This window comes from Alexandromys fortis, unplaced genomic scaffold (genome assembly GCF_014885135.2).
Source record: "Alexandromys fortis isolate MF-2015 unplaced genomic scaffold, M_Fortis_MF-2015_v1.1 scaffold_33, whole genome shotgun sequence".
In the NCBI taxonomy this organism is placed as follows: Eukaryota; Metazoa; Chordata; class Mammalia; order Rodentia; family Cricetidae; genus Alexandromys; species Alexandromys fortis.
Window position 1 is genome coordinate 5,394,294 of NW_026067917.1, and position 27,203 is coordinate 5,421,496.

Consider the following 27,203-nt stretch of genomic DNA (forward strand, 5'->3'; position numbering starts at 1 on the left):
CCAATGGGCTTCAAGCCAGCAAGTAAAATAAATTTTAAGCATTACTTATTACTTGAAAGGTTTTAAAGTCTAAATGCAGGAGTAAAACAGGTAGTTGAACTGGGGTGGACAGGAGCTGAAACTGTCTTCTGAACAGCAGAGGGCAGTGTTGCCTTTCACAAACACCACCAAACAGCCCCAAGGAATCCAATTTTCTCAAGACCAGCTTTCATGGGTGCGTGCATGGAGGTTACGGGACAAACTGGGCAGTCATTCTTAAGTGCCATTTCCCACTGGCCTGGAACTCCTCGAGATGGCTAGGCTGGCCAGCAAGCCCCAGAACCCAGTTGCCTCAATCTCTCCAGCGCTGGGATTATAACAAGCATGAACCATCACCCACAATCTGCCTGTCTTCCCCTACCCCTCTTTTCTTTTCTATGGATTCTAAGAAACAAACTTACATTTACATGCTTGTAAACCCTTTGGGAGTTGTAATGTCTCTCGGGTCTAATTTGTTTTTTTGTTATTTGTTTTGTTTTTTGTTTTGTTTACAGCTTACATAAGAACCTCTGAAATTTCCTACTTCCAGTGAGTGACCATAACTCACCTCTCTGGAAGGCAATAAAATCATACGATGAAACACAAAATAATGCTTTGGGTGGCTATGTGTATGCTCACTAAACACAAACTAGGAAGAAAACATACGAGGAAGAACAATGGCCAGAAACCAACAAAACCTGGTGACAAACTAGGTCTGCTATAAACCTCCCTGCCCAGCTGTAGCAACGAGAATGGTGACTTAGTTCATACTTCGAATTGAGCATTTGCTAGCAGTTAAAGTACAATTTTAGTATTAAAGTAACTTTAAATTTAGAAGGTATGTACAACTGAGTACGAAGCCGTGCCCTGGAAATGAGTATCCAGACACTTTCCTCACAGCCTGAGGACAACAGGACAGTAATAGAGAACAAGTCGCCCCTAAAGAGATAACTGCTTGAACATTAAATTAAGTAAAATGCACATTAGCCACTTCCAAACAGATAACCACATTCCCGACATGCCACTCTTTCTACAGAAAACAGTGCCACTAACAAAAAGAAATGACAATCCATTATCTATACCAGTTGTTTGCTGAATTTTCATCCTGTGATAACCATCCAGGACTATTCATGATCCATCAAAAAGCTAGCTTAATCCTACCATACCATGAGTGAACCTAAGCACTCCAGAATCTCTCTTACAGGGAATGCAAAGACACAAGAATTACTGAGATCTTGTTTAAACACAAGAACTTTCAGAGATAAAGATGTCCGTGCAAAAAGATGTTACTTTTATCTTAAAAAGTATGCCTACTTAGTAAACTTCCTAATGAACATAAAAATAAGCCATAAAATTTACAAATCAAAAAAATAATGAGGATAAAAACAAGCTTTAATGTGATAAGAATGGGCAAGACAAAAACCCCCAAAATTTAAACTAACTAAAAGACATGAACAGATTTTAAGTATATCTCTTTGGATATACTTCTCCATAAATGAATATTAGAACAAACAAAAGACACAAGGTAAATGAGAAGCACCAACAACAAGCTTCTTCAAAGGAAAAATTGTTACAATATATGCAGTCAAAACATGCAAAAGAGATCACTGATTATACAAACAGACAAAAGCTAACCAAACAAAACAGTCTGGATTCACAAAATGAAGGGTAGCTTTGAGTACTCTGCATTGTAACTGTAAATAACTAAAAATCAAATCAGCACATTAATGCTGAGTATTCAGGTTTCCAGATCAGAAATAGACTTGCAGTTTATCAAAAAGGAATGAAATTACTGTCAAACATCAGAAAAGAATACAGGACTTCATTCACCCATTCATTTACTCACTCATTCAAACAAGTTTCCTAAATGCACTGTTTGTGTCAAGTACTAACCACTCAGGCTCTCATGAACTTCACAGCAGATGGACTAATTGATGATTTGCACAAACAAATGCATAATTAAACACTAAAATCAGTAGGAAGGAAGTCACGAGCTTAAGCACCTTTAAGACATCTGACTAGTTTTCCCTGAGGAGAGCAGCCTGAAAAAAATGAAGCAGTAGAGGGGACAATTGGGAATGAAAAAACATGGGACACATCCTAGATTTTAGATTACACAACCACATGGACAAATGCTGTATTTACTGAAAACCGGGTTTGGAAAAGACAATCATTATCCTTGAATGGGTAATGTAAGAGATATCCGAGTACAGAAAGCAGTTAACTATGCACATCTAAAATTCAAAGAAATCACGCTAGAAATAGAGACTTTGATATACTATTCATAAATACACATATAACATATACTACTTTACTGTTTTACCCACACACACACACATACGTACAGTTTTAAGTGTATCTAGTTAGATTGATAAGTAATTTCCATTTTTGACACCACATTCAACAACCTCTTCTTATGACTATCAAGTGTCCATACTCTGTGAAAACTGACAAATTCCCAATGTGTCTCCTCTTAGTCATCCATCTAATTATCATATATTCTTAGAAATGTCACAATTCATTCTTTAGAATATCAACAAGCAAGAACAGACATAAAATCCGTAAAGTAAAACAGTAACAATGTTTCTGAGCTAAAAAAAAAAAAAAGCAGGCATAGAGATTAATAAATGAATAAATCTGATACTGTCGAATGCTCAGCCATGGCTCTATTAATTGGATCCCAAGATTCCTTATAGCTTCTCTCATTGTACATTTCCTGAAAGCAAACAGGAAGCAATGTAGATAATACAAACACTGGACAGACTCCCGAGGCTGTCAGCAGCACAGGGCAGCCAGCACTAGGGTACAGAATCCTAAGAGATGGAGGGAAAGCCCATTCTCCTCTCAGCTGCTGTTCAAAAGCATGAGGGTTATGACTAGCTATAAAGAAACCCTACTTTTATTTATTTTAACATTTATAACCTCTAAGTGAAGGTGAAAGAATGGAAATTGATGTGAGAAAATATTTAACTACCAGACTATCTAGGCACAGATAAAACCTATATTCAATATGAAGCAGTGAACTCTAATCAGTTTTCCTTGGTTTTCTATGGACTCCATGTAATTATTGAAATAAGCCATTCAATGAATAATAATTACGAAATAAAAGCCCAGGCACTGTCACTCAGGACAGGATTCTAAGTGTCATTTCTCCTGTGAGCACCCTGATATTTTTTCAATAAAATGAACTTTCTGAAACAGATATTTCAGAGTATTATACCAGTAAGAGTTTCACTGAAAATTATTCCTTCTGAGTTGAAGCCGCAACAATGACAGCAGACAGTTACTGAGCATTTTAACACTGGCCACACTTCAAACAGAGTTCTCTCAGCACTACCGAATATCAATCAGATCTTTCTTCCACTGGATACTCCCTTCGTAATTTCTTTACCTTCATTTCCAAATGGCAAAGTTAAATGAACAGCCAATTTTCATCTTACCTTCACGTAATTGTGAGCCACTAGAGGGCAATCAGGGACCCTCCTGCACCTGTACTAGGTAGCATGCTTAGTGCAGGGCTCAGAGAAGGTACACAAGCACCGAGAAAGATTCACCAAAAACAGAACAGCAGCCCACAGTATTTATTAACAAATGAACTCTTCTACTTCTACTATTTCAAATTAATAGAAAAGGATTCTAGATGTAGCAAGGAATAAAGAAAGACGTCTAGGCTAGAGTTCGAGTAACAAGGAGAGTGCGGAAAAAGTTTTGCCTTCTCCTGGCTACTTCCTGCTCGCCAGATAAAAGACAAATCATGAATTTTGGTCTACACTCATGAGCCCAATTCTAGGCTGACAAAAGGAAAACTGCATCCCAGACGCTAAGAACTGAGTGGCGGGTGGGCACCTACAGTAGTGTGTGTGTGTTGCCAAGGCACGCAAAGAACTGTCTTTAACAAATAAGTGTAATATGTAGCTTTACTCTAACAAGGTTTAACTCCAAGGTTTTTGTCTTCCTCTTATCCCTTTTTGCTTTTGGATATAGAAATTTTAGAAAATCTCCACCTGACTATATTGAAGTAAGCTTTAGAAAATCTCCACCTGACTATATAGAAATTGTAACTAGAAAAAAATCTGTGTGCTTGGTAAGGGTAATTTTTTTCAATTTTTTCATTACTATAGATCAGTAATGTCTAAAATTTTGCTTAGAAGTACATTTTAAATGAGGTTTCAATTTTAATTGCTGATACAAAAACAATTATATACCACAGTGGGACACACAGGAAAAATATTTATAGCAGCCTTGCACCATTCTTAAGAATACACATATACAAAGATGTGCAAGTATTAAATGGCATTTAAGCATGTTAAAACAATATGGTTGAAAAACTTATGAAATGTACATTCTCCTATCAGAAATCTCACATGAACTTTACTAAACTGATAAAATATCACACTGTATACCTTAAACGTACACAATTTGTATAAACACACATTATACTATATAGTATTTCCTAAGCGTACAAAAACACTCTACTAAGTTTCACTTAAAAATACATCACTTGCCAGGCGGTGGTGGCACACACCTTTAATTCCAGCTCTTCGGAGGCAGAGGCAGGTGGGTCTCTGTGAGTTTGAGGCTAGCCTGGTCTACAAGAGCTAGTTCCAGGACAGCTCCAAAGCTATAGAGAAACCCTGTCTTGGGGAAAAAAGAAAGAAAGAAAAAGAAAATGGAAAAGAAAAAGAAAAGAAAGAAAAAGAAAATGTAACAGATGGAGCTAGAGAAAGATATCCAAGGATGCACACCAATCTTAAAATTATTTTCAGAAAGTCATAAAAGAAAAGTGCAGATGACTTTCCTTTTTGATAGAACTCTTTCTAAATAATCTGTGTCCATACAACAAACATAGCCCTGTTTTAAGCAGAGAGGGAAAAAAAATGGGGGAAAAATCATGTCTTAATAAACTCTAGCCATTAATCAATCAACCTAGTTGTGTGTAACAGCTTCCTTGGTAATTGAAACACAGCGTCCTGAAAGGAAACTGCTTAAACAGGAAGATAAACAACTCATAACAGTTTCAGGAAGTCCCTAAAACTGACCAGATTCACTAAGCCTCTTTGCCAGAATACGCAATAAAAGCTGAGAATCCCTTGCAGACCTAACAAGCCAAACCTTAACCAGCTTCGTAGAAGAAGCAGAAATCAGTGAAGCTGCCTGGAAGAGATTTAGAACTGAGCCATGAGGAAAGGCCACCCTCCAACTGCCGGCAGGCTGTGTAGTACACTCCAGGTTCTCGGCTCTGGTGATTCAGCTATCACTGAGTCATTTTTGATAACATGTCACCCATATAGTAAGTAACTCCAATAAAACTCACGGTTCACCAGGCTGGACTTTGGTCTGTTATAGTAACCCCATTTGGGGTGTGTAGACAAGTGTGTTGCATCTTCCCAGGAAAAATTTTGCCACACAATGCTAATTCAAACTGGATCAGACCTAAAAACCTCCTTCATGTGGTCCAGCTTCCATGGTACCGGAAAAATCCTATACAAGTCACCAAAGGAGGGAAGCTGTGACACCTATGAACCACAATGACCAGCATGATGAGATATCCATACAGATGTAATAAGTGGCACTCACATGTCAGTGGTAACCAACAGCTGTCTGATTGGACTTATGGCCCCCTCAAAGGAGGGAAATAATGCCTGAAAATATATGTAGATTCCCAAAGCTAATGAGGCCATGGACCTTAGAAAAGAATCTATTAACACTATTTTGTTAGATCAACACAATTCCTTACCATATTCTAAACCATATCCTATATGCACAGATAGGCGAAGCTACTAACAACTGCCATCAAAGAAGCTTTGTTTTTACAGCAAATGGAAGCCATAACAAAACACCACAAATGGACACAATGCAGAATCAACAGACTGTGGGAGTCCAGCCCCAATACATACATCTACATCACAGTTCCTGTATCTATGGCTCAGAGAACAGTATGGAAGATGGGGTAGAAAAATTTTAAGAGTCAGAGGACTAGGAAGTGGCTACTAAGAAAGGGAACTCCCACAGGATTCAACCCCTAGATAAAGAAGCACAGGCAATTAGTAGGTGCAGAAAGAAGGAAAAATTAGCCTTTCCCAGGGCTAAATCCAATGTAAAGGGGTCATCCCTGAAATCATATACATAACCAACACAATTAGACTTAGCAGGTTATATCTTTACATTTATGCATACATGTATGTAACAAAAAATAGTTTAAGGAAGCTATTAATTCCTTAATTAATAGTGCGGGGGGGGGGAAGATATGGAAAAAACTGGAAGGAGGGAAACTGCAGGAAGGAGGGAAAAGGGGAAAAGTGATGAGGTACTTATATTTTAATTAAAAATGTATTTTAGAAAGTGTGCTTCCATAAATATTAGACTTTTCCTATAATTTAATATTAGCATACTAAACATTATCAATAAAACTTAGTAAGTTTCCCCTACATCTTTACCAAGAAAGAAAGGAGAACACTTTCCTAAATTGACTTGAATATATTACCCCATAATTTGGTTTCTCACTACTTTTCAATGGAGTCATATATAGGCTCATGATCAAGAGGAAAACCCTACAAGGCATTTTCACAGATGACTTAGTTTCTCAGTGGATAGTAATTTGGCACAGCATGAAATGACAACCTATTATTACTTTAATAATTAAGGTCAATGGGATTACTTTGCATGCTCAACTTGGGGATCCCCAACATCTGAAGGCCCTTACTCTACCTCAAACCAACAACTAGACAAAACATCATGATAATATAAACAAAAGAAACTGATGTCACTTTAAAAAGAACAATAATGCAATACTAAAGTTTAAGTTATATAACCTTTTAAAATGAGCAAAAAGCTAACCTCATACCTCATTTAAGGTAAGTCATCTCTGAACTCTAATATTCACTTGATCGAGTGGTAGGTTTTATCAGCATGAGTATGGATCTTAAATAGAAAACTTAAGTTCACATACAGTTTACTGAAACCACATTAACTCTTTGCCACAATAAGGCATGATAGGAGTATACCAAGTGTCTCATATTCATGACTCACTATCACCAGAAAAACCAGTTTGCCTTCAGTTTACTCAGTGTGCGAGCTTCCTATGTGTGGAAAGAGTTTCAGCATAAGCAAAAGAAACGTGACCTATATAATAAAAAGAGGCTCTTCTTGAGTCTGATCGTGTCACTGTCTTATAAAAGCTAGGATACTTCAACTTATTGTACATCTTCCAAAAATACAATCTCAAGATTTATATCAAGGCAAAGCCCTAAAAGTATATGTTTATTAAAGGAATTCCCTTGAATAATGCTATTGTCTCAATATGACTCTACACAAAACAAGCTGAATTTAGCATGCAGTGCTTACAGGATGGTCAGTCCTCACAAACACTGGAAACACGGTTGTTACGTACTCTGTCTTCAAGAGCCGACAAACTAGTGGGATAATAAACTATGAAATAGGATGTATACAGGATACTATAAGTTTTCCTCTCCTGGGATTATTTATCTGAATCACAGAGAAGAGAAAATTGAGTGGTATCTTCTCAACCATCTCAAGTAACAAATAAATACAACTCTAGATGCATATGCTGGATGGTTTCGTATACTATGGAGAAAGAATTATAAGATGGTATATAGTGGACCACACATCATAGGGTGTAAAGCAATAACAGTTTTTGAGTACTTTTAATCACAGAAACAACATAATCCAACATATACAATATTGCTCTAGCAATAGCAGAGGTAAAAGGAGAGCATGCAAACAAGCAGAGCAGCTGTCAGACTGTAGAGGCATCAGCCTCTGGGCAGAAACATTCTGTATACAATACCATCAGAATAAGAGGTGGTGAATGGGGCCTGGAAAATGGCCGGACTAAAAACAGTAGTTTCCCCAATACTTTCATCCCAGATGACTGTGGTAACAGTGATACTAGGACACTTAGAAACACTGTAGCTATGACTTATAAAGAAACATCCACAGCTTCAATTTAAAAAAAAAGAGATCTGCCTTTTTTAATCCTTAATCATGTTAAATTGTTTTAGAATAAATATTTTTGTTAATCATAAAGAATCATAATTAAAAAGAACCAGATTTTGCCAGGAGGTGGTGATGAACATCTTTAATTCCAGCACTTGGGAGGCAGAGGCAGGTGGATCTTTGTGAGTTCGAGGTCAGCTTGGTCTACAGAGAGAGTTGAGGACAGGCTCCAAAGCTACACAGAGAAAATCTATCTTGCAAAATAAATAAATAAATGAATGAATGAATGAATGATAAAATAAAAAAGAACCAGATTTTAAAGTATGTCCTATATGACTTAAAATAATATTTATAATAAAGACGAAAAGTACTCTAAATAAATGGTGTCTTTATCATGACTTCTATTACTTAACTGACAGAACCCACTTACTGATCCTGACAAGGCAAATTCCTTCCAAGATACCAGGTTATTCATAAACCAGCCATTAGCCAAAGATTTGAAAGGTTCTCTAAGTACTAAAAAATACTATGTCATTTTCCTAAAGCACTTAAACAAGGTGCAAAGAAAATGTTCCAGGTACCCTTGGCAAGATTACAAGATCTTTTCCTAATAGGTCTTTTAACTGGGAAGAAGGGACTTTGAGGATGCAGACATGTCCTCCAGACGTTAAATGTGCAGTATATCTCACCTACCCACTCATTTCTACTCCAAAACATCTTAAACAATGAGTGTACACTGGTAGAATCAAACCACTAGCCAGGAATTTCTGCCTATGACTGATTCACATGTTCAAAAATGTATTCTTCATTTTCAAACAACATCTAAAGGAAATCACATGAATATATGTTTTCTGTACAGCTGCATGTATGTTCTTTCATCTTCGTAAGAGGCTAACAAATGACGCTAAGTGCTCACCTGACTAGGTACACATGCTACTCAATACCTAAAGCAGAAGGGTAAACCGGACAATAACACAATATAGAGATTCCACTAATATTACTAAATTCCCTAAATAGTATTCAGAAGTATCTGCTTTCTGAAGAAAAGAAAACAAAAAAGTAAATGGAGCAAACAAAGCTTGAAGAACATCATGGTTTAGACTCCAGCTCTGACAATTGTGAGCTTTTATAAGTCACAGTTTATCTATAACCTAATACTACATGCTAAGTCCTGTGAGATAAAATTAAATTAGTGCTTATCAAATACAATTTATCCACGGCCCCAGTCTAAACATTCAGGAGTATGGTCCAGGAATGTGAATGTCTTAACAAATCCCAAGGATTATCCTTACATACCAGTATCACAATTGAGAAGTCACTGGAAAGAAGATATATATACACACACACACACACACACACACACACACACGTACATACTGGTGTGTTTGTGCATAATTATTCATATGAGCACCCTAGAACAAGCATTTAAATGTTCAGCAAATGCCTGATGAATACTTCTGAATTATTATAATTGTATTATCAACAATTATTTTGAAATTTAAAAAGAGCCTTTTGAAAAAGGATTACAAAATTTGCATAAACCTCTCACCAAAAATAAACTTAAAGTATACAGTTATACCATTTCAGAGAAACTCGGAGGTGACCAGAGTGAGATTCCACATAAAAGACAATGCCATTTTGCACACAACTTAAAATCCAACGACAGTTTAAAATTAGTTCTGTGTTGTATTTTTTTTATAAAAACTTGTCCAATTTGATCACATGCTCAGTCCCAGTCCAGCTGGCTTTGGTGCGCTCCAATTAGCTCAGGCACACTGTCTTAGTTGGTGGACGAACCCCTCGTGGTCCTGACTTCCTTGCTCATCTTCTCCCTCCTTCGGCTCTTCAACTGGACCTCAGTCCAGTGCTCAGACGTAGGTCTCTGTCTCTATCTCCATCCATTGCCAGAAGAAGGTTCATATTCATCTTTTGGGGTCTGGGTTATCTCATTCTTATAGTGTTTTCTAGTTCCATCCATTTGCATGCAAAATTCAAGATGTCATTGTTTTTTACCCCTAAGTAGTACTCCAATGTGTATATGTGACGAGCATGTGATCAAACCGGACTCTCTGAATGTGGCTGACAATGGGAGTTGACTGAGAAGCCAATGATAATGGCACTCGGATTTGTTTCTGCTGCATGTACTGGCTTTTGGGGATCCTAGTCTGTTTGGATGCATACCTTCCTAGGCCTGGATGGAGAGGGGAGGGCCTTGGACTTCTAATGGGAGGGAGGAGGGTGAGTGGGGAACGAAGGGAAATGGGAGGAGGGGAGGAAGTGGAAATTTTGAATGGTATTGTTTATAAAGCAATAAATATTAAAAAAAAAAAAAAACTTGTCTAGGCCAAGTTGCTCAACCACAAAACTGATCCCTTATTTTCCAGCATTCCTAAACACATACGAGAGTATCAACAGCAACAAACATCTAAAACCCAGAGGAGAATACTTATCTTTGGTTATTATTTATAAATATTAACGGTGTCTTTTCTTCTTTAAAGAATAAAGTGTTAAACCTTTCAATTAATTATTACTTCCTATGAGAATCATCTAATGTATGGGCTAATATAACACACAACAAACACACACGCACACATGCATACTTAAAAACATCTTAACTACTCTCTCATACCAGCATTGGATATACCTCAATGTTCTATCAATAACATTGTATTATTGTTCAAAATTTCCTCTAGCAAAAATTCTACTAAATTACATACAAATTTTACTTAAATGTGTTTTTAGGCTATTTCTATCACATTTATAAATGTAGGGTATTTTCAGAGAATTATTAGAGCACGGAGTACTTTCTCTTCTAAAGTTAGATACTAAAAAATAAATTTTAAATTAAAAATTTTAAAGTGACACTAACAGATGTTATTTGTCACTGGGTTTATTTTCCACATACATCTTTCTAAGATTATAGAAATCAATGAGCTAATTCAACAGATTGCTGGGTGTGCTATGTAAATAATGTTTGTATCCAGTTATAATGTGAGTATCCAGTTATCTATTCTTTATAAAGTAAAAAAAAAAACTCTTCTAGACTTCTGGTACGAAACATCAGCAGAAAATAAACAAACAAACAAACCAGCAAGCATCTGATAAGATTTAATGATAAAAAGAATTGTTCTTATCATTAAAATACCAGATTTTACTGTTTTCTTTTATTAAATTTAACCATTTAGCCTACTAACATCAGAAAAACACAGTTAAACCAAAAAACCCAGAAGGCTCAAGGTATTCTAAAGAGTTTAAAGAAATACAGTAAAAATAAGAATTGAAAGATGGCTCAAGGAAGTATAAACAAAAGTTACCAGCTTTCTTGAGCATGTAGAATATTAGCTACTTCCATGAAAAGTTCTATGTAGCACTAGACCAATGGCAGCACTCTAAACAATAGATAATAAAGAAAACTCAGGGAGTTTAATCTGATTACCTAGTACAGCTGTTTTCATAAATATTTCTGAAGTGAGTGAAAATCAAAGACATTTTTAAAAAATTTTAGTGTTCAATATACATTTACTATGCTGTAAACAAATCAACACACCTGAATTACCAGTAATACATTGTGAGAAATATTTCTCTGAACCTCTTACCTAGAAGAGCTTTACAAATATATATATATCCTCCCATTTCCACACTTTCTTGGCTAACTCTGGATCAGTTCTAACAATCAAAGGATATTTTGGCAAAGGGTATTTAAAAAGGCATCAAATATGAATAGAGAATAGTAAGGAAAAGACAAAGGAGGTTCCGAGACTACTTCATCATTAATTACTTCAAGATACAAGCAGAGACCATTCCATACTGGAAGAACAGTGTGACTGCAGAGGAGACTAGGGAAGTCTGCAATTAGCTATAGTTACCATAACAATAAACATTCCAAAATGAACTCAAAAGGAAATAACTGGCTAACATGTTACTGTGTTATATATACCTCAGTTAACACTTCTTTAAAATATAAAATGCACAACAGAGAATATAGGACAATAACTTACTTGAGTAGGAACAAGTACTGGAGGGTAGGCCATCTTGTGATGTCTATACACCCAAAATGCACAAATGACAATCCCTGCAATTAACATAAGTGGTACCAAGGAATACAGCAAGATGTTGTAATAGGGTGGCTTCGGTGTAACAGGATTTGAAGTGGCTGTGGAAGAGGGAAGAGGAAATGGTTCGGATTTGGTCTACAATTCTATCATATGTAGTAAGCATAGAGTCAGATTTGGGGGGAAATAAAATATAAGAAAGTAGTAGTAAAACAAGCATGATTTTTTACTTACGCTGTGTGACTTCCATCTCCGGAAAATAAGAGAACTTTTCATTACACATATTGCCCTCACAGCAACAAAAGTACACTTCAGGGCTGTCTTTTTTTTCTATACAATCAGTCCTGTTTGGGGAAAAAAAAAATTAACACCAATATTATTATACTGACCCTACAACAGACGTGTTTCTTCTAAGACAGACATTCAAATTGAAGATATTTGTTGAGTATCCAGTTATCAATTCTTTAAAGTAAAAAAACTCTTCTAGACTTCTGATATGAAACACCAGCAGAAAATAAATAAATAAAGCCAGTGAGGCAATTTAGTCTAGGAGTTGCATTAGCTCATGGGAAATGGAACTTACCCATTTTGTGAATATTAAAAAATGAAAGCTAAATAAACGTACACGTACATTAAGTGATGTGAGCTTGTATCTCATGAATGGAACATATTTCAACATCAGAGACCCAAACTAGCTTTGGGAATGTCATGTTTTTCAAAGTAGTACATTTACAATTCCTGAACAGATAAGCAAGGTTGTGATTTTAAAAATAAAAATGCAGAGAATGTGAACAACACACACTGCGAACTGATCACAATCAGGCTGACTAAATTAAAATACAAAGCAGCGGCCTTCTACACAGGAACTAAGTCATTGAAAAGACATGGAGTTAGCCTCGAGAAACAAGTTCCATTCAACCACTAAGAAACAGCTATATCTGTCTTTTTAAAAGCAACTTTAAATATCAATGAACCTAAAGACACAGCACACAACTGCACCAAGGTTTTAGTGGCATTCAGCAACAATAAGGCTGAGACAACTCCAGGAAAGAGTTGAAGATGCATACATTCTTACCTGTCATAGCAGTTGATGTCATCCAGCCAACAACCTTGCTTCACTATTTCTATGGAACCAGAAATATTCTTCCAGGTCGCAAAACAATGTCGCCGTTTATCTTTATCACCATAACAAGGCTCAACACCAGTCTGATTGGTTCTGTCTCTTTCCCAATTAGCATTAAAGAAAAGACACTCCTGAGTTTCTGATCTACCAAGTATAGCACCTGTAAGATAACAGAACATCTTAATGTAACTATACAGCTCTTAATATCTATGCTCGGAATAAGGCGGCCACGTAAGGCACTCTTGCAAGTTCCCTAGTGTTGTAACTTTGCATTTATGTTGCTAGGTTAATTCCCATACTTTAAATATAAAAATAACCACAATCATCTGAATTAGCCACATATATTACAAGATTTCTCTTGACAATGTCAGCTTCATTTAATTTAAAAACACAAAAAAAGCAAAATTGTTTTCAACCCTCCCACAGACATTTTTTAAAAATATTTTGTACGACAAAAGACAATCTAAACAAACAATTCTCCTGTATTGTAGTTCCCTCAACTCTGTAGACTAAAACAAAGCAGGGCCATGCAGACTTTGGAATCCAGACTCTCAAAAGTGAGTCTCTTTAGTAAAGCAATTTGCATTAATATGCATCACCAAGGGTAAAATTTTAATCTGTTGGTAAAAACAGGTGTTGTGGAAGACCTGTACCTGAACTACATTAGGATAACAAAGTCATAGTGAGGTCAGTGGTAATATTAACAAATGTGGCCGTTGAATTCTAAATAGTAAAATGAACCAACATCCAGAAGATCCATATAATACAAAGAATCAATAGTTTCTAAAAAGAATTAATGTGCTGTTACAAAAGCACTCATGTGTAAAAACCCATTAAAAGTGAAAGGCAGCTCACCAAAAGAAGAGACTATACTTCTTGAATTTTGGTATTATATCAAAAATACAAACATCTAAATAAATTATTCCTCTTCTCTAACTACATAACTGTGTATGGCTAGATGAAAATAATACAACAACCAAAGTAACATACAACAGCAGTTGAATGAAGAAACAGAATGAAGTAGGAACCCCACTGTTTCTACTAAGCGAATAACGAAAGTTACAAGAAATATCACATTTCTTTTTGCTTTAGAAAATATTTTTCATAAAGATTTCTTCTTTTACTAACAGAATAAAAAACACTTGCTATTTTTAAACAAATAGCCATTTTAAAATATCTTCATTTCTAACATGGAAAACATACAATCTACATTCAAAATCAAAAAATTCTCTGGAGCAGTTGTGTTATGGACAGGAAATATCGGTCCAAAATGCTCATATGTTGAAGATTTGGTTCCCAACTGGAGGCATTATTGACAAGTGACTAGATCTTGAGGTTTCTGACCTAATCAATGAGTTAATCCCATAATGGAGCTTGTAGGAAGTAGGTCACTTGAAGTACAATATCCCTTCTCCCCAGTCCTCACTCTATTTCCTGTCTACCAGGAGGTGGGGTTTGACTGGACAGTTACGATGTTCATAGCAATGAAACCAACCCACAAGTGACTGAGACAATGAAACTGGGATCCAACATAAGTCTTTTAAGTCACTGATGGTCGTATGCTGTCCTAGCAACAATAAACTAACACGAGTTCCTTAATTTTATGAGCCTAAGTCTTGAGAACAGCTGTTCTACAATTACTAAGAGAGATGTACTTAGGAGTTTGTAGTGTCTATGTGCAGAAATGCTGTCATAAGATGGCATACTGCAAACTATACTGACAACTATGTCATCTGTATTCTATACAAGGACTGCTACTACTATTTATCTGTACACATTAGCAGTCATTTTCTAAGCTACTTCTTTTCTGAAACTTCTTCAAAACATGAGCAAACCAATTTCTCTTGTACAAAATATTCTAAAAGCATGTACTGCCCACACTCTTATCTTAAAACAGGGATGGCAAACTTTTTTGTAAAGGTCCAGACAGTGTGTATTTTAGGCTTTGCAGGCCATATGGTCTGTTGCAACTACTCTGCTTGTGAAGTACAAAAGTATCCATAGACAGTAAATGAATGAACATAGTTTGTGTTCCAATAAAACTTTATTTATGCAAATTAAAAACTAAACTTTTTGCAATTTTTGCATCTCAAAAAATATTATCCTTCATATTTTCTCCAAACACTTAACGTAGAAATTCATTCTGGGATACATTTGGCCCACAGGTTGTGTGATCAGCAACTCCCTCTTAAAGCATTGCCATTATTACTATTCCAACAGGCTGGCTAATCTGCCTTTGATTTGCTAGAGTTGAGTGTCCTATGTATTTCTGTCCATTTAACTCACACAATAAATAGATAGATGGATAGATGGATGGATGCATGGATGGATGAATATATAGATGAATGAACACTGTGTAACTATTTTCAGTCTTCAAAGGAAGAGTCCACTGCAGCACAGGAATATCTTAAACTAAATATGACCAAAACAAACATTGCTTGTAGCCTTAGTAACAAATGGGCTACACCTTTGGTTTCCAGTCAATGAAAAAGGTTTCCTTAAGTATTCTGCTGAGAGTGAGTCTGAAGATTTTCTGAAGAGGATTTAGTACAAAAGAAATGACAAAAAGGGGGAAATATTTGTTCCTCCTAGTATAGACAAAAGACAAACTAATGATCACTTTAATCACTTTAAAGTACTTCTAAAATTTATCTTTTAAAGTTAAATAAATTTTCTGTGTAATTTTCTAGATCTAGATTATCATTTATTTTTTTCAGAGGTAAAGAAAATTGCTTGAGGAAACTTGTGACAATCTTCTTCACTTGTCCTAAAGTTGGTCTGTAGGTACTCTTTGTCTCATACATTCCATAATAAACAATAAATAAAATAACATGATACTTATAGAAATAAACTAAATGTATCTAAACATATGTTCTTACACTCTAAAGTTCACACTGTGACTTTGAAAGTGTAGTTCTATGAAAAGATGCTATTGTTCAGATGCTATAGTTTAGTCTAAAGCTTTCTTAAACACTAAACCTTTATACCTAAGTTTATTCTCCCAAAATAATTCTAAATAATTAAAACTATCATTTCAAAAAAAATTAAGTAGGCATAAAAGTTGTAGGGATAAGTCCCACCCCTTAGGGGGCGTGTTCGCCTCAGGCTAAAGTTCTCCTATAAAATTGGTGAGCGTGCTCCCAGCGCTCTCTTCTGCTTTCCTGGTCTCCGCGGGAACAGTGGTTCTGTAAGTCTATTCCTCCATTAAAGCTGTCTATATCTTGACAATCTGTCTGCATTCGCTTACGCCGTTACAAAAAGTCTGCATGTAAGGCACATTCTTAAATCCTGTTTCTTTCATTCTTGTAACTCAGTGTTACTTTCTATGTCCTATAAAAGAGATAGCTAAACAGTGTATTTAGAGGATATATACATGTGTACACATATTGCACAAACACATATGTATACACACATGCATACTATATATTTATATAACCATGTATGTGCTTCTTTTCTTTTTCTTCTGCAAATTCTCAGGGACGATCTAATGATCTTAACAACCCCTAGCTTAAAGACTGGCCTGAACCTACAACCTCTTCTGTGACTTTGAACAAGCAAACAAATCCTTCGCTACCTCTTTCTACATCTATAAAATGAAGCAGGCTCATTCTGGGTCCAAATTTTCTCCAGAATCATAATTCAGTCTAATTATAGTAAATCAAAAATTCTAGTCACAATCAACTATCTAAGTAACTTATGTAATATTTCTGTATAGAGTACTTGTATTGATGACTAACGCTAACTGCTTCATTTTCTTACCACTAGGGGAAAAAATAAAACAAACTATAAACAGGACTCCTGAGACATAACCCAAGACAATGAATCAAAAATACTTTTCCATGAAAAAGGAAATTTCAACTAAAAGATGGCAGATAAATAGAATTTTATACACAATCTCCTCCAGATACAACAAAAAAGATCCAGTGCTTCCTCATTCATTTCAAAGTTAAAATTAATTTTAAACAATTAATTAATTTCAATACAATTTTAAATTGTAGTATACTGATAAAAGTAACAGCAGGCAAGGAAAAAGACCTTCTTTTCACTAACTTGAATGCAAAAATTCTCAACAACGGGAGGCAGAGGCAGGCGGATCTCTGTGAGTTCGAGGCCAGCCTGGTCTACAGAGCTAGTTCCAGGATAGGCTCCAAAGCCACAGAGAAACCCTGTCTCGAAAAACCAAAAAAAAAAAAACAAAAACAAAAACAAAAAAAAAAACAACTCAACAAAATTTTAATAAATTAAATCTATAATGTTTTTTTAAAAAACAAAAAAGAGAACTAAGACACTATAGTTTTACTTCAGCTATGCAAGGCTAGTTCAGTGTTCAGACTTAACTCAATGCAGTCTACCAAATAAAGGAAATAAAAGTGAAAAATAGTATGAACACATACACCAAAAAAGATGAAGCACCAGACAAAATTTAACGCCTGTTTATAATAAAAACAAACTGCATACTAGGAATAGAAAAGAACTTCCTCAACGTTATAAAGAGGGTCTACCAAAAGCCCACCAATGACATCATATTTAATGGTCATATATAATGAGGAAGACTTCAGGCTAAGATAAGAGACAAAGCCAGGTCATCTACCACACTCCTCTTAATCATTTAAAGATAGACTGAATGTTCTGATTTCTGACACAAAACAAGAGACAGAAATTATGGGTATAATGACGAGAAAAGAAAAATAAAACTGTACTTTCAGATGATACTACTTTTCTAAAAATTTCCAAGAATTTTAAATAAAAGGAAATCTGTTAGAATTAATAAGTGACAAGATAAGAACAAAATCAGCTGCTCTTCTATATACTAACAATAAGCAAAATGAAATGGAAGTCTAAAAAGTACAAGACAAGATACATTTTATGTAAAAAAAATGTTTAGAAATTAACATAATCTAACAAAACACAAGTGTTGTAAAATTGTTAAATGCTAATGGAATAAGAGATCCAAACATTTGAAAAGACATCCAATTTTCATATATTAGAAAGTTCATCATAACAAAGATGACAGTTCTCCCTAAATTTATGTTATGTACAGCTTTATTTAAATTCAATCAAAATCTCCATAAACCTATTTGTAGATATAAACCAGGTTATTAGAAAATAGTTTTTTGAAAAAATAAAACTGGAGAGAAGTCACTCATCACTTTTCTAATGTTAAGGTTTACAATGTGGCTAAAAACATCAGGGCAACATGACAGATAGTACAGAAAGATTCCAGACATGTGTGATGCAGACAAGAAGCCAGAAATAGATTCAAGCAAACCAGACCACTTTTAATAAACGAACAAAGCAATGCAATGAGGAAAGGTAGCTTTTACAATAATAATTGCTAAAGGGATTATATACTCTATGTAAGCAACTATACATTTAAAGAATCCCTTCCATCACCATGGTCAATTTAGCAGTTCCTAAAAGGCCAGCTATTTCATGAAACTTTGCAGGCTAAATCTCATATATGTATCTATTTTCAATTTTTTTTTGGTATAAATAGCAAAACCCTAAAAATCTGACCACCAGTACTTATTCGTTCTCTCAAGTGTTCACTGATCCAATGTAAAGTAATTAATATCTGTTGATTTATTTGTATAATTTAATATTTACTATAAAAACCTTCAAATATAAAAACTGTCAAAAAGTATCACACGCTGGTATCCTTTACTGTTACTATTTTTGTGTTTTTACAGTTCGGAGGAACAAATCTAAGGCCTAGCACATGCCATTGAGCTGTTTTCCCTGGCCCTGTTTGCAGATTCTAGTCAGTCTGTGTGTGCACGTGTGCATTCACGCATGTATGCATGTGGGCATGTATCCTTTTCCATGTCAGGATGGCACTGAAATTTAGATTTTAAATCTATGAAGTAATGCGTGTAAATTAACATGACTTACCCATTCTATAATGTGTATATTATTTCAAAATATGCTGTAAGTGCTAAATGTACACAACTTTTTTTCAAAGAAAAATTAATTTATAAAAAAGGCATAAACAATCATGACTGGGAAAGCTACACTGCTGAAACGGCATATTTTCATTTAGAAAGGCAATAAATAAATGGTGATGGCTGATGTGTCTTCTGTCAAACTGCCAGTTTTGACTTTTGTTTTTGAGATTTTGTGTGTGTGCTGACAAAAAATTCATTCATGACTAAAAACTCGTAACTAGCATAATACATGAGAGTCAACTTTAGTGAACTATTGCACAAAAAAGGTATTTAGATGCCTACATAATATCTAGATATCACTTAATATGAAATTGAGTAATTATTTAACTGTTTCATGCTTCTTTAATTTTATTTTCAACAGTTTCTATTTGGTAAGCTTTGATTTTTGTGAAGTATTAATTAGTTAAAATGTGTTACTCTCAATATGAAAAAATATTTAACCATTTTATAGAGCTGTATGGCCAGTAGTTCTGAGTAAAAATAATACAAACGTACTCTTCAAAAACATGCTTGGTGTAAGACTACCCATCTTACCTGCCCTCCTACATATATGAGTGATAAAAAGCAAAATATAATGCAACAACTGAATAAAATCTATCAAATACCAAACAGGTGAGATTGGAAATAAAATATCATTTGAGATTACAAATTGCATGCTATATTTTTTCTAAATTAAAAACATTGCGACCAAACTCATCCTATCAAAATTTTCCTATGTTTGAAACAACTCTTTAAAAAAAAAAAGTTAGGCAACTTAAAAATCTGAAGTTCATTCCTACACAAATAATATTTCCTGAGGTTATGAACAAGTTCTAAAAATACACACACAAAAAAAAAAAACACATATGCTAGAGCCGGGCCTATGCTACTGAGAGGGAACATACCTGCCCCTCTCAGAGACAGCGACTGATTCTTATCAGTTATATATGGCACTGGGGGTTACATGTTAAGTCTGTGCAGGAATACACATGTAAATTGATGTATCTTAGCCATTCCACAATGTGCACATACTTCAAGACATGTGACATGTTGTGTCTCCCATAGGCAACTTAATCTACCAGAAAAAGCCAATGATGTTTAAAATGTAATAATTTGAGAAGCAATCTCTATTTCCCTTTCACTGTTCCTGTCACTCTGGAGACAGACCAGAACTCAAGAGAATCAGCTAAGGAAGACAGATTGAAGAAACTGAAGTCTTTTCATTCAAACAATCTTATTGTACAAATTAAAAAATCAAATAGTATCAAAATATTCTGTGCAACACTATACAAATGAATGATTTTAGGATGTTCAACACATTAGGAAACCTTGTGTGTGTGTGTGTGTGTGTGTGTGTGTGTGTTTGAAGCACCACTGCTCTTCCAGAGAACCCAGGTTCAATTTCCAGCATCAACATGGCTGCTAACAAATAACTGTAATTCCATCCCAGGGGTTCTGATGCCTTCTTCTGACCTCCTTAGACAGCACACAAGTACATAGTTCACATATATACCTGCAGGTAAAATAGTCATACACATAAATAAAAAGCTATCATAAATAAATAGAATACTAATGTCCAATATGAAATATTCCTAATTTCTCCCAAAAATATTTTTAAATTTTTTGACAAATGAAAAATAGACAGGCCTAGCGAGATGGCCCAATGGGTAAAGGCTCTTATCACCAAGGCTGACAACCTAAAGTCCATCCCTGGGGACTTATATGAAAAAAGAAAACAGATATACAAATCTGTTTACCTAATTATATTCAATGTATACTAAATTTGTTGATTTTGCTTTACATTTCAGAATGATAAAAATATAAATTGTTTTACAAAACAGTCTTATTCAAATGACATCTTCAGCAAGTGTTGTCTTACTACTTTCACTTTGACCACCTACAGCAGCTCCCTCACCAGGGTAATTTTCACTTTCATTTCAGTTGTTGTTTGGTGAACAACACTTTAAAAATCCCATTTAACACTGTCATTAAAAAGTTCTTTCAATGGAAGGATCTATCTATCCACATAACGTGAAGATCTTAACTATTCTATGAACAGTGTGATCTCCATAACTACAGGTCTGAATCCAAAATGCTCCGAAGTCCAGATGTAGCATCACAAATAAATAGAGAAAACACGAGTGAGAAAGTAGGCACGTTTCTACAACCCCAACACTCCAGAGGCTGAGACAGGAAAACTGGAAGTTCAAGACCAGCCTGAGCCTCTCAAGAAGATTTTATCTTTTTAAAAGAAAGGTGTTTTAAAGATGCATCAAAAAACAATGACTAAACTGCGCTGAAATAGAGGTGGGGGAAACTCCAAGAGCCACAGTAAACTAATCCCATGAAAAACTATGGGTCTCTTAAGTCTACACTGACAAATGTCACAGCACTGAAAGGACTGACACATAACACAGAGGCCAAGCTCTGCTTTCCTCAGTTCTGTAACATAGCAAAGTAAGAAACCAGAGGTATGATTTATTGTATTAGGTAGCTGTCTGCTTCTAAATGTTTGTCTTGTACTTCTAAGATGCCAATGCTTGTCCCAAACTTCCCTGCTTCTCTGTTAAACCTTCATGGCTTAGTCTCACTGTCCAGCATAAAACTTTGCTTTAAAGATAAGCCACACAGGAAACTGCTTTAGCCTATAAATGCATACCTGGGGGATTCTACCTATAAAGTAAGTCAAGTCACGAGAATCTACAGTTCTCTGGCAATCTTTCAAAGGATGATTTATATCAAAGAGCTAGGTAATCAAGTTTTATCAAGTCTTTAAAAGGAGATTTCTAATATGAGATGTTCATCTTTGGGGAATGGACTTGTGTTCTACATACAATATTCAGATTAAAATTCATAAGCTATTTTTAAAATGCACAATAGTGAAAATTGTGCATAAAAGAGATGAAGTGTAAATTCTAAGAATCATAATAGAGCCTTTTTGATGTTTTTTTTTTCCCCCTTGGAAGATGTAGATCTTTTGTGCTGTTGTTGTTAAACTCATCAAGCCTCTGTTAAAAAAAAAAAAAAAAAGTGAAAGTGAGAATGAGAATGAGTGGGGATGAAGGTGACCATGACAGAGACAGAGGTAAGGCGAGAGCAACAATGATGGTGACAGTGGGAGACTGAGGGGAGAGCAACAGTAAGGGACAAGGGAGAGTGAGGATGAGAGTGAAGGTGGAGTAGAGGTGACTGTGCATGATCTTGAGAGGAATCACTTCTGCCTGTGAAGGTGACGTGCAGCACCACCCTAAGGACCAACACAGGCAGGGAACACAAAAGGTACAAATGAACACTTCCCTCAAAGTACTATCTATCAGCTTAAAACTGCAACTGAGAGGCTGATGGCTCAGCAGTTAAGAGCACTTAGTGCTCTAGCAGAGGAGCTGGGTTCTGTTTCCAGCACCCAAATGGTGACTCACAACCATCTGAAACTCCAGTTTCAGGGGACCCAACATACTCTTCTGCCTTTTTTAAATTCAAGGCACCAATGTGGTGGTTCACAAACATACACATGGGCAAAATATCCATACACAGTAAAATATAAATGCATGTATAGATGACAGATGTATGGATAGGTGGATGGATAGATTAGATAGATAGATAGATAGATAGATAGATAGATAGATAGATAGATAGATAGATAGACAGACAGACAGACAGACAGACAGACAGACAGACAGACAGACAGACATAGAATCATCAACAGCTTTTTCTATCTTTAAAACTACATTTCTTTAATTTTCAAGCAACAAAATTTCTAGTGGTCAAAAAACTGAGTAACTAAAAGCCCTGGCATGACATTACAAACTTGTTAGTCGGGAACTTGAAAGTTCAAGGCAAACATGGGTTTCATAGTGAGACTTTATCTGAAAGAAGGCAGAGATAGGGAAAAGAAGGAAGAAGATGGGATGCAGGAAGAAAGGGACAGAAGGAGGGAGAGGGAGCGGGGAAGAATTGAGAGGAGTAAGGAAAAAAGGAGACAGAAGGGAGGGGATCTAAAGGTTCAGTTTACATTTTTGTTCCAGGAGCTCTTTCGCACTTGATCCAAGTGGAAGTTACAGATTCCCGAGGATCAGGACTTGGCTGGCCCAGTCAGTAAATGTCTATATACCAGGCATTAATTTCCTCCTGTTGAACTGGCCTTATGTCCAATTAGGAAGCTCTTTTCCCAGACTTGTTTTCATACAAGTATAAATATAGTATAGATCTTTTAGTATCCTGTTTTCTATGTTAATGCACATCAAGAAACTGTCACCTTCCATACTTGGCCGCTGAGAGCCTTTTTTAGTTCACTGTTGTAAAGGCTGTTCCCAGTAGACAGAAGTTCGTTGAGATGTATGGCCTTTGGTTCTGATTAACTTTTATACATTTTTTTTATTTGCAAGTTCTTTAGAGGACCAACCACTGCCCAAAATTTTTATCCCCAAAGACTTCTTATAGATATGTTAGATATATGACTAAAGGGAATCAATTCTCAAATATTATTTCTGCATTGTAGTGCAGCATTTGATCTCTCTCTCTCTCTCTCTCTCTCTCTCTCTCTCTCTTCTCTCTCTCTCTCTCTCTCTCAAACCAAGCACCTTTTTACCGCCAAACAATCACTTCTAAGGAAAACACAAACATTTTCTGGCATGCTTCCCAGAAATATTGGGGATTTTGTTTATTTTGTTTGCTGTGTGTGTAATTTCCATACTTAGCACTTATTATCGGTTTAACAAAATATTACAAGATCTTGCAAGTAATATGTATATAGTATCAAATTTTTAAAAATACAGAATATGCTTAAAATACAAACAGTGTATGTTGTGGCACTAGATGCTACACACAAACATACACATTTTATGATGAGCACAAGCACTTAGAAGCCCACATCTAAGCACTGATTATCCAACAGTTCTTTATGTAAATTCCTGACAATACCAAAGTAAAACCAGGATCTTCAGGGGGCTGAGGCAGAAGAAAAGCTGCTTGAGTACAGCACAGATAACATAGTATAAGTACAAAGTAGAGCAACTTCTCCCCATACAGACAACACCAAATAAATATAAAGACCAAAATTTGAAAAGGTACTCTCTTAAAATGCTGTAACACAAAGTTGTAGAGCTTCAAAAAGATATCCTTTGGCCAGGCATCTTTACAACTTGCTTATTTCTTTCTTATTCCTTAATTCACTACTAGAAACAGAACTAATACAAAGAAGAATGGATTTTTTATTGGTAAAACTTGTACAGGAGCTCATCATTTAAACTCGTATCCAAACTAGTCTACACAGGGCTGCTCAAGAAAAGGTGCTAAAAAGGCAGGAGGAACTATAAATGGTAGTAAAGCACCAGATGCAAAAATTGCATAGCAGAACATATTTTTAATGTATAATATACACTAATTTAAAAAACAACCAAGATGGGAGATGCTAACTGACCTGAGTTCAAATTCTAAAATACTCAATACAACAAAATCGATTATAATGTTTCCTCCAAGATGACTTAAAAGAATGAAAAAGGTTGTAGACATTTTGATACACAATCAAGAAAAATTTAAAAAGACCAGTATTTGGCCTTCATCTTCTCACACTTAAGAAATGACTTCCATCCAGCAGTGTTTTCCCTCCACATCTAGGCTTTCCATCATTGCCAAGAACATCCAAGTAAGCCAATTATGAGGGCACACTACACGGAACTTTAAAGAACACTGCATCTTTCACACAGAGCACTGTCTGCCATCAACCTGAATGCAGAATTGGTTAGTATGTGCCAGGCACTTTAATATTTGGCATTAGACAGAAAGACTGAAAAAGAACATAATTTCAAAACATCTTAACTTCAAACCAATTTTCAAAACAGGGCATAGGAAGTAAAGGAAACTCACAAAGCAAGTATGGAGAGTTAACCCAGTCCACAGTATTCGTCACCCAAGCATGAGGACTTGACTGCTAGGACTCACTGGCCAGCCAGTTCAGACAATCAGCAAGAGACCCTGTCTCAAAATTCAGTTGGAGAGTAACTGGGGTAGACATCCAATGTCAACCTCTGGCCTTTACACACAAGCACGTGTGTGTACGCACACAGATACATTAACATAAACAAGTAAATAACTCAAAAAATATTTGATTCTTCTGAAGATCTACTGAAGTCTTTTCTAATTTTTCATGTAAAGTGGCCAACAAGGCAGGAATGATGAACATAAATGAAGAGCCTGCATGCATCCTTATTAATGCATTTTACTAAAGAAATGTCATGTAGGATGTCTACAGAAAAGTAGGATTTTGTCTTGAACACTACTTAGAAAATCAATAAGCTATGTAAAAGTTAAGGAAAATTTTCCCACCCTAGCACATGAAACACAGTTAGTTGTCATTGTTGCCTGTTTGGCCAGTGGCCACACTGACTTCTTGCCGGAATTAGTTATAGGGACATAACAGAATAAGCCTCTGTAAAGACACCAAAGACACTCATGCTCACCATGAAACCACCTGTTCATGTGAGTGCTCGTCAGTAAGACATACTACCTAAGGCTATCAAATAAGAATTCCTAACAGAAGCTCCCTTCTTCCTAAAAAAGAATAAAGTCAATCCATCAATAATTTAAGTTATAAGCAATACAATTAGAAAATCTAAGCAAATTCCTTTTTTGTTGCTGCTGCTGTCGGAAGTGTTAACAGAATTTAAAAGTCTTATCTGTTTCGTCAGCTTCCATTTTCCCCTATTCAACCAATTCTTCATCCAGAAACCAGACAAATCTTTACTAAAGCCTCCTCTGACTTCCAACTGTTCAGCCGCTTCCCACCGGTGTAGTTCTCACAATAAGATCTCAAATGAAGCTCACAAGACCTTTCATCATCTGGCCCGTGGTCTGCTGCAGCTCACAGCAGACTTTCTTTACACATCTCTTCTCTTGGGCCACGGTACACTCTTCCCGCTTTCCTCATCACAGTGCTATTGAAGGAGAAGCCTGGAAAGGTTTGTAGGTCATGGCTTGAATTCCAAAAGTTCTGCTGGAAGATACTGGGAGGTGGGGCCAAATGTGAGCTCTGTAGGTCACATTTTCCACTATCATAAAAAAATGGCCCTTGAGAGTGTGCTCTTCCTCTTCCTCTGTGCCAAATAAACATGTAGTAGGAAGGACCACACTAGATATTAATAATGCTCTGATCTTGAACTCCCAGTCTCCAAAACTATGACAGAATAAAAAATAAATATCTGTCCTTATCCTACCCAGGCTCAAAAACTATTACTGCACAAAAAAAAAAGCCAAGGCAAATTTGAAAATTATCAGTTCATATATATATATATATATATATATATTACCTAAGAAAATTATCAGTTCACAAACTACCCTGAATTTATAAATGAAATGTCATGTTTACTTCAATTGTAATCAATAACTGATAAGCTGTACTGTATAGGTGAACAAACTGCTTTCTAATATGTTCCCACCTATATAAAACAGAAGCCAGAAAAATCGTGCTTACTAAGCTAAGATAATGAAAAGCTTTTTGAATCCAGGAACATGATAATGTGGAACCACAGAAGTAAGTAAGACTTTTAAATTTGATAATACAAGATTAACAAAATGATGGATGGCTTCCAGGGGACCAGACTAAGCTTTACTGTACCTTTCCAATATTAATATAAGTGCTGCCTTAATAAAAACGTTTGCCTGTATTTTAAATGAAATGTCTTATTAAAAAAAAACTGGAACTTTGCTAGCATATCTTAAATATCATCCTGCGTTCTCCATACAAACCTCTGCATTCAGTGCTCTTGGAAACAAAGATTCAAGGAACTAAAATTAATTCAATGAACTAGAATTAATAATTACAGGACTTATGAAACATTTCAACATGAAGCAAACTTCTGAGATAATAATACTGGAAGGAGGTCCAATGATAAGATGCTTTCTTACAAGGTAAAAATTACTGAGAATGCCAGAATCTAAGTGAGGATCACACTGTTAAGATCTCTGCTCAGGTATTCCTGAGCACAGAAACCTGGGATCAAGAGTCAGAAGTCCCTTTTCATACTTACACTGAGGAGAAGGGAAGAGCAAAGAAGAAAAGGAGTGGAGACAAAATGAGTTGAAAGGACATGGAAACAACTGTAGCCATCAGTCATTCTCAGTTAAGCAGCTGGC

The 27,203-nt window shown here is 35.7% G+C and overlaps 1 protein-coding gene across 1 annotated transcript in view; it reads right to left on the reverse strand.

Annotated features, from left to right (window-relative positions):
• Acvr2a (activin A receptor type 2A) overlaps nt 1–27,203 on the reverse strand; it is a 75,309-nt gene that overhangs the window by 18,035 nt on the left and 30,071 nt on the right. Inside the window, exons 2-4 of the mRNA XM_050139945.1 lie at nt 13,102–13,309; nt 12,261–12,370; nt 11,973–12,127 (exon numbers count right to left, since the gene is read on the reverse strand). Of these exons, the coding sequence (XP_049995902.1) occupies nt 11,973–12,127; nt 12,261–12,370; nt 13,102–13,309 (473 nt within the window). The remainder of the gene's footprint in view (nt 1–11,972; nt 12,128–12,260; nt 12,371–13,101; nt 13,310–27,203) is intronic.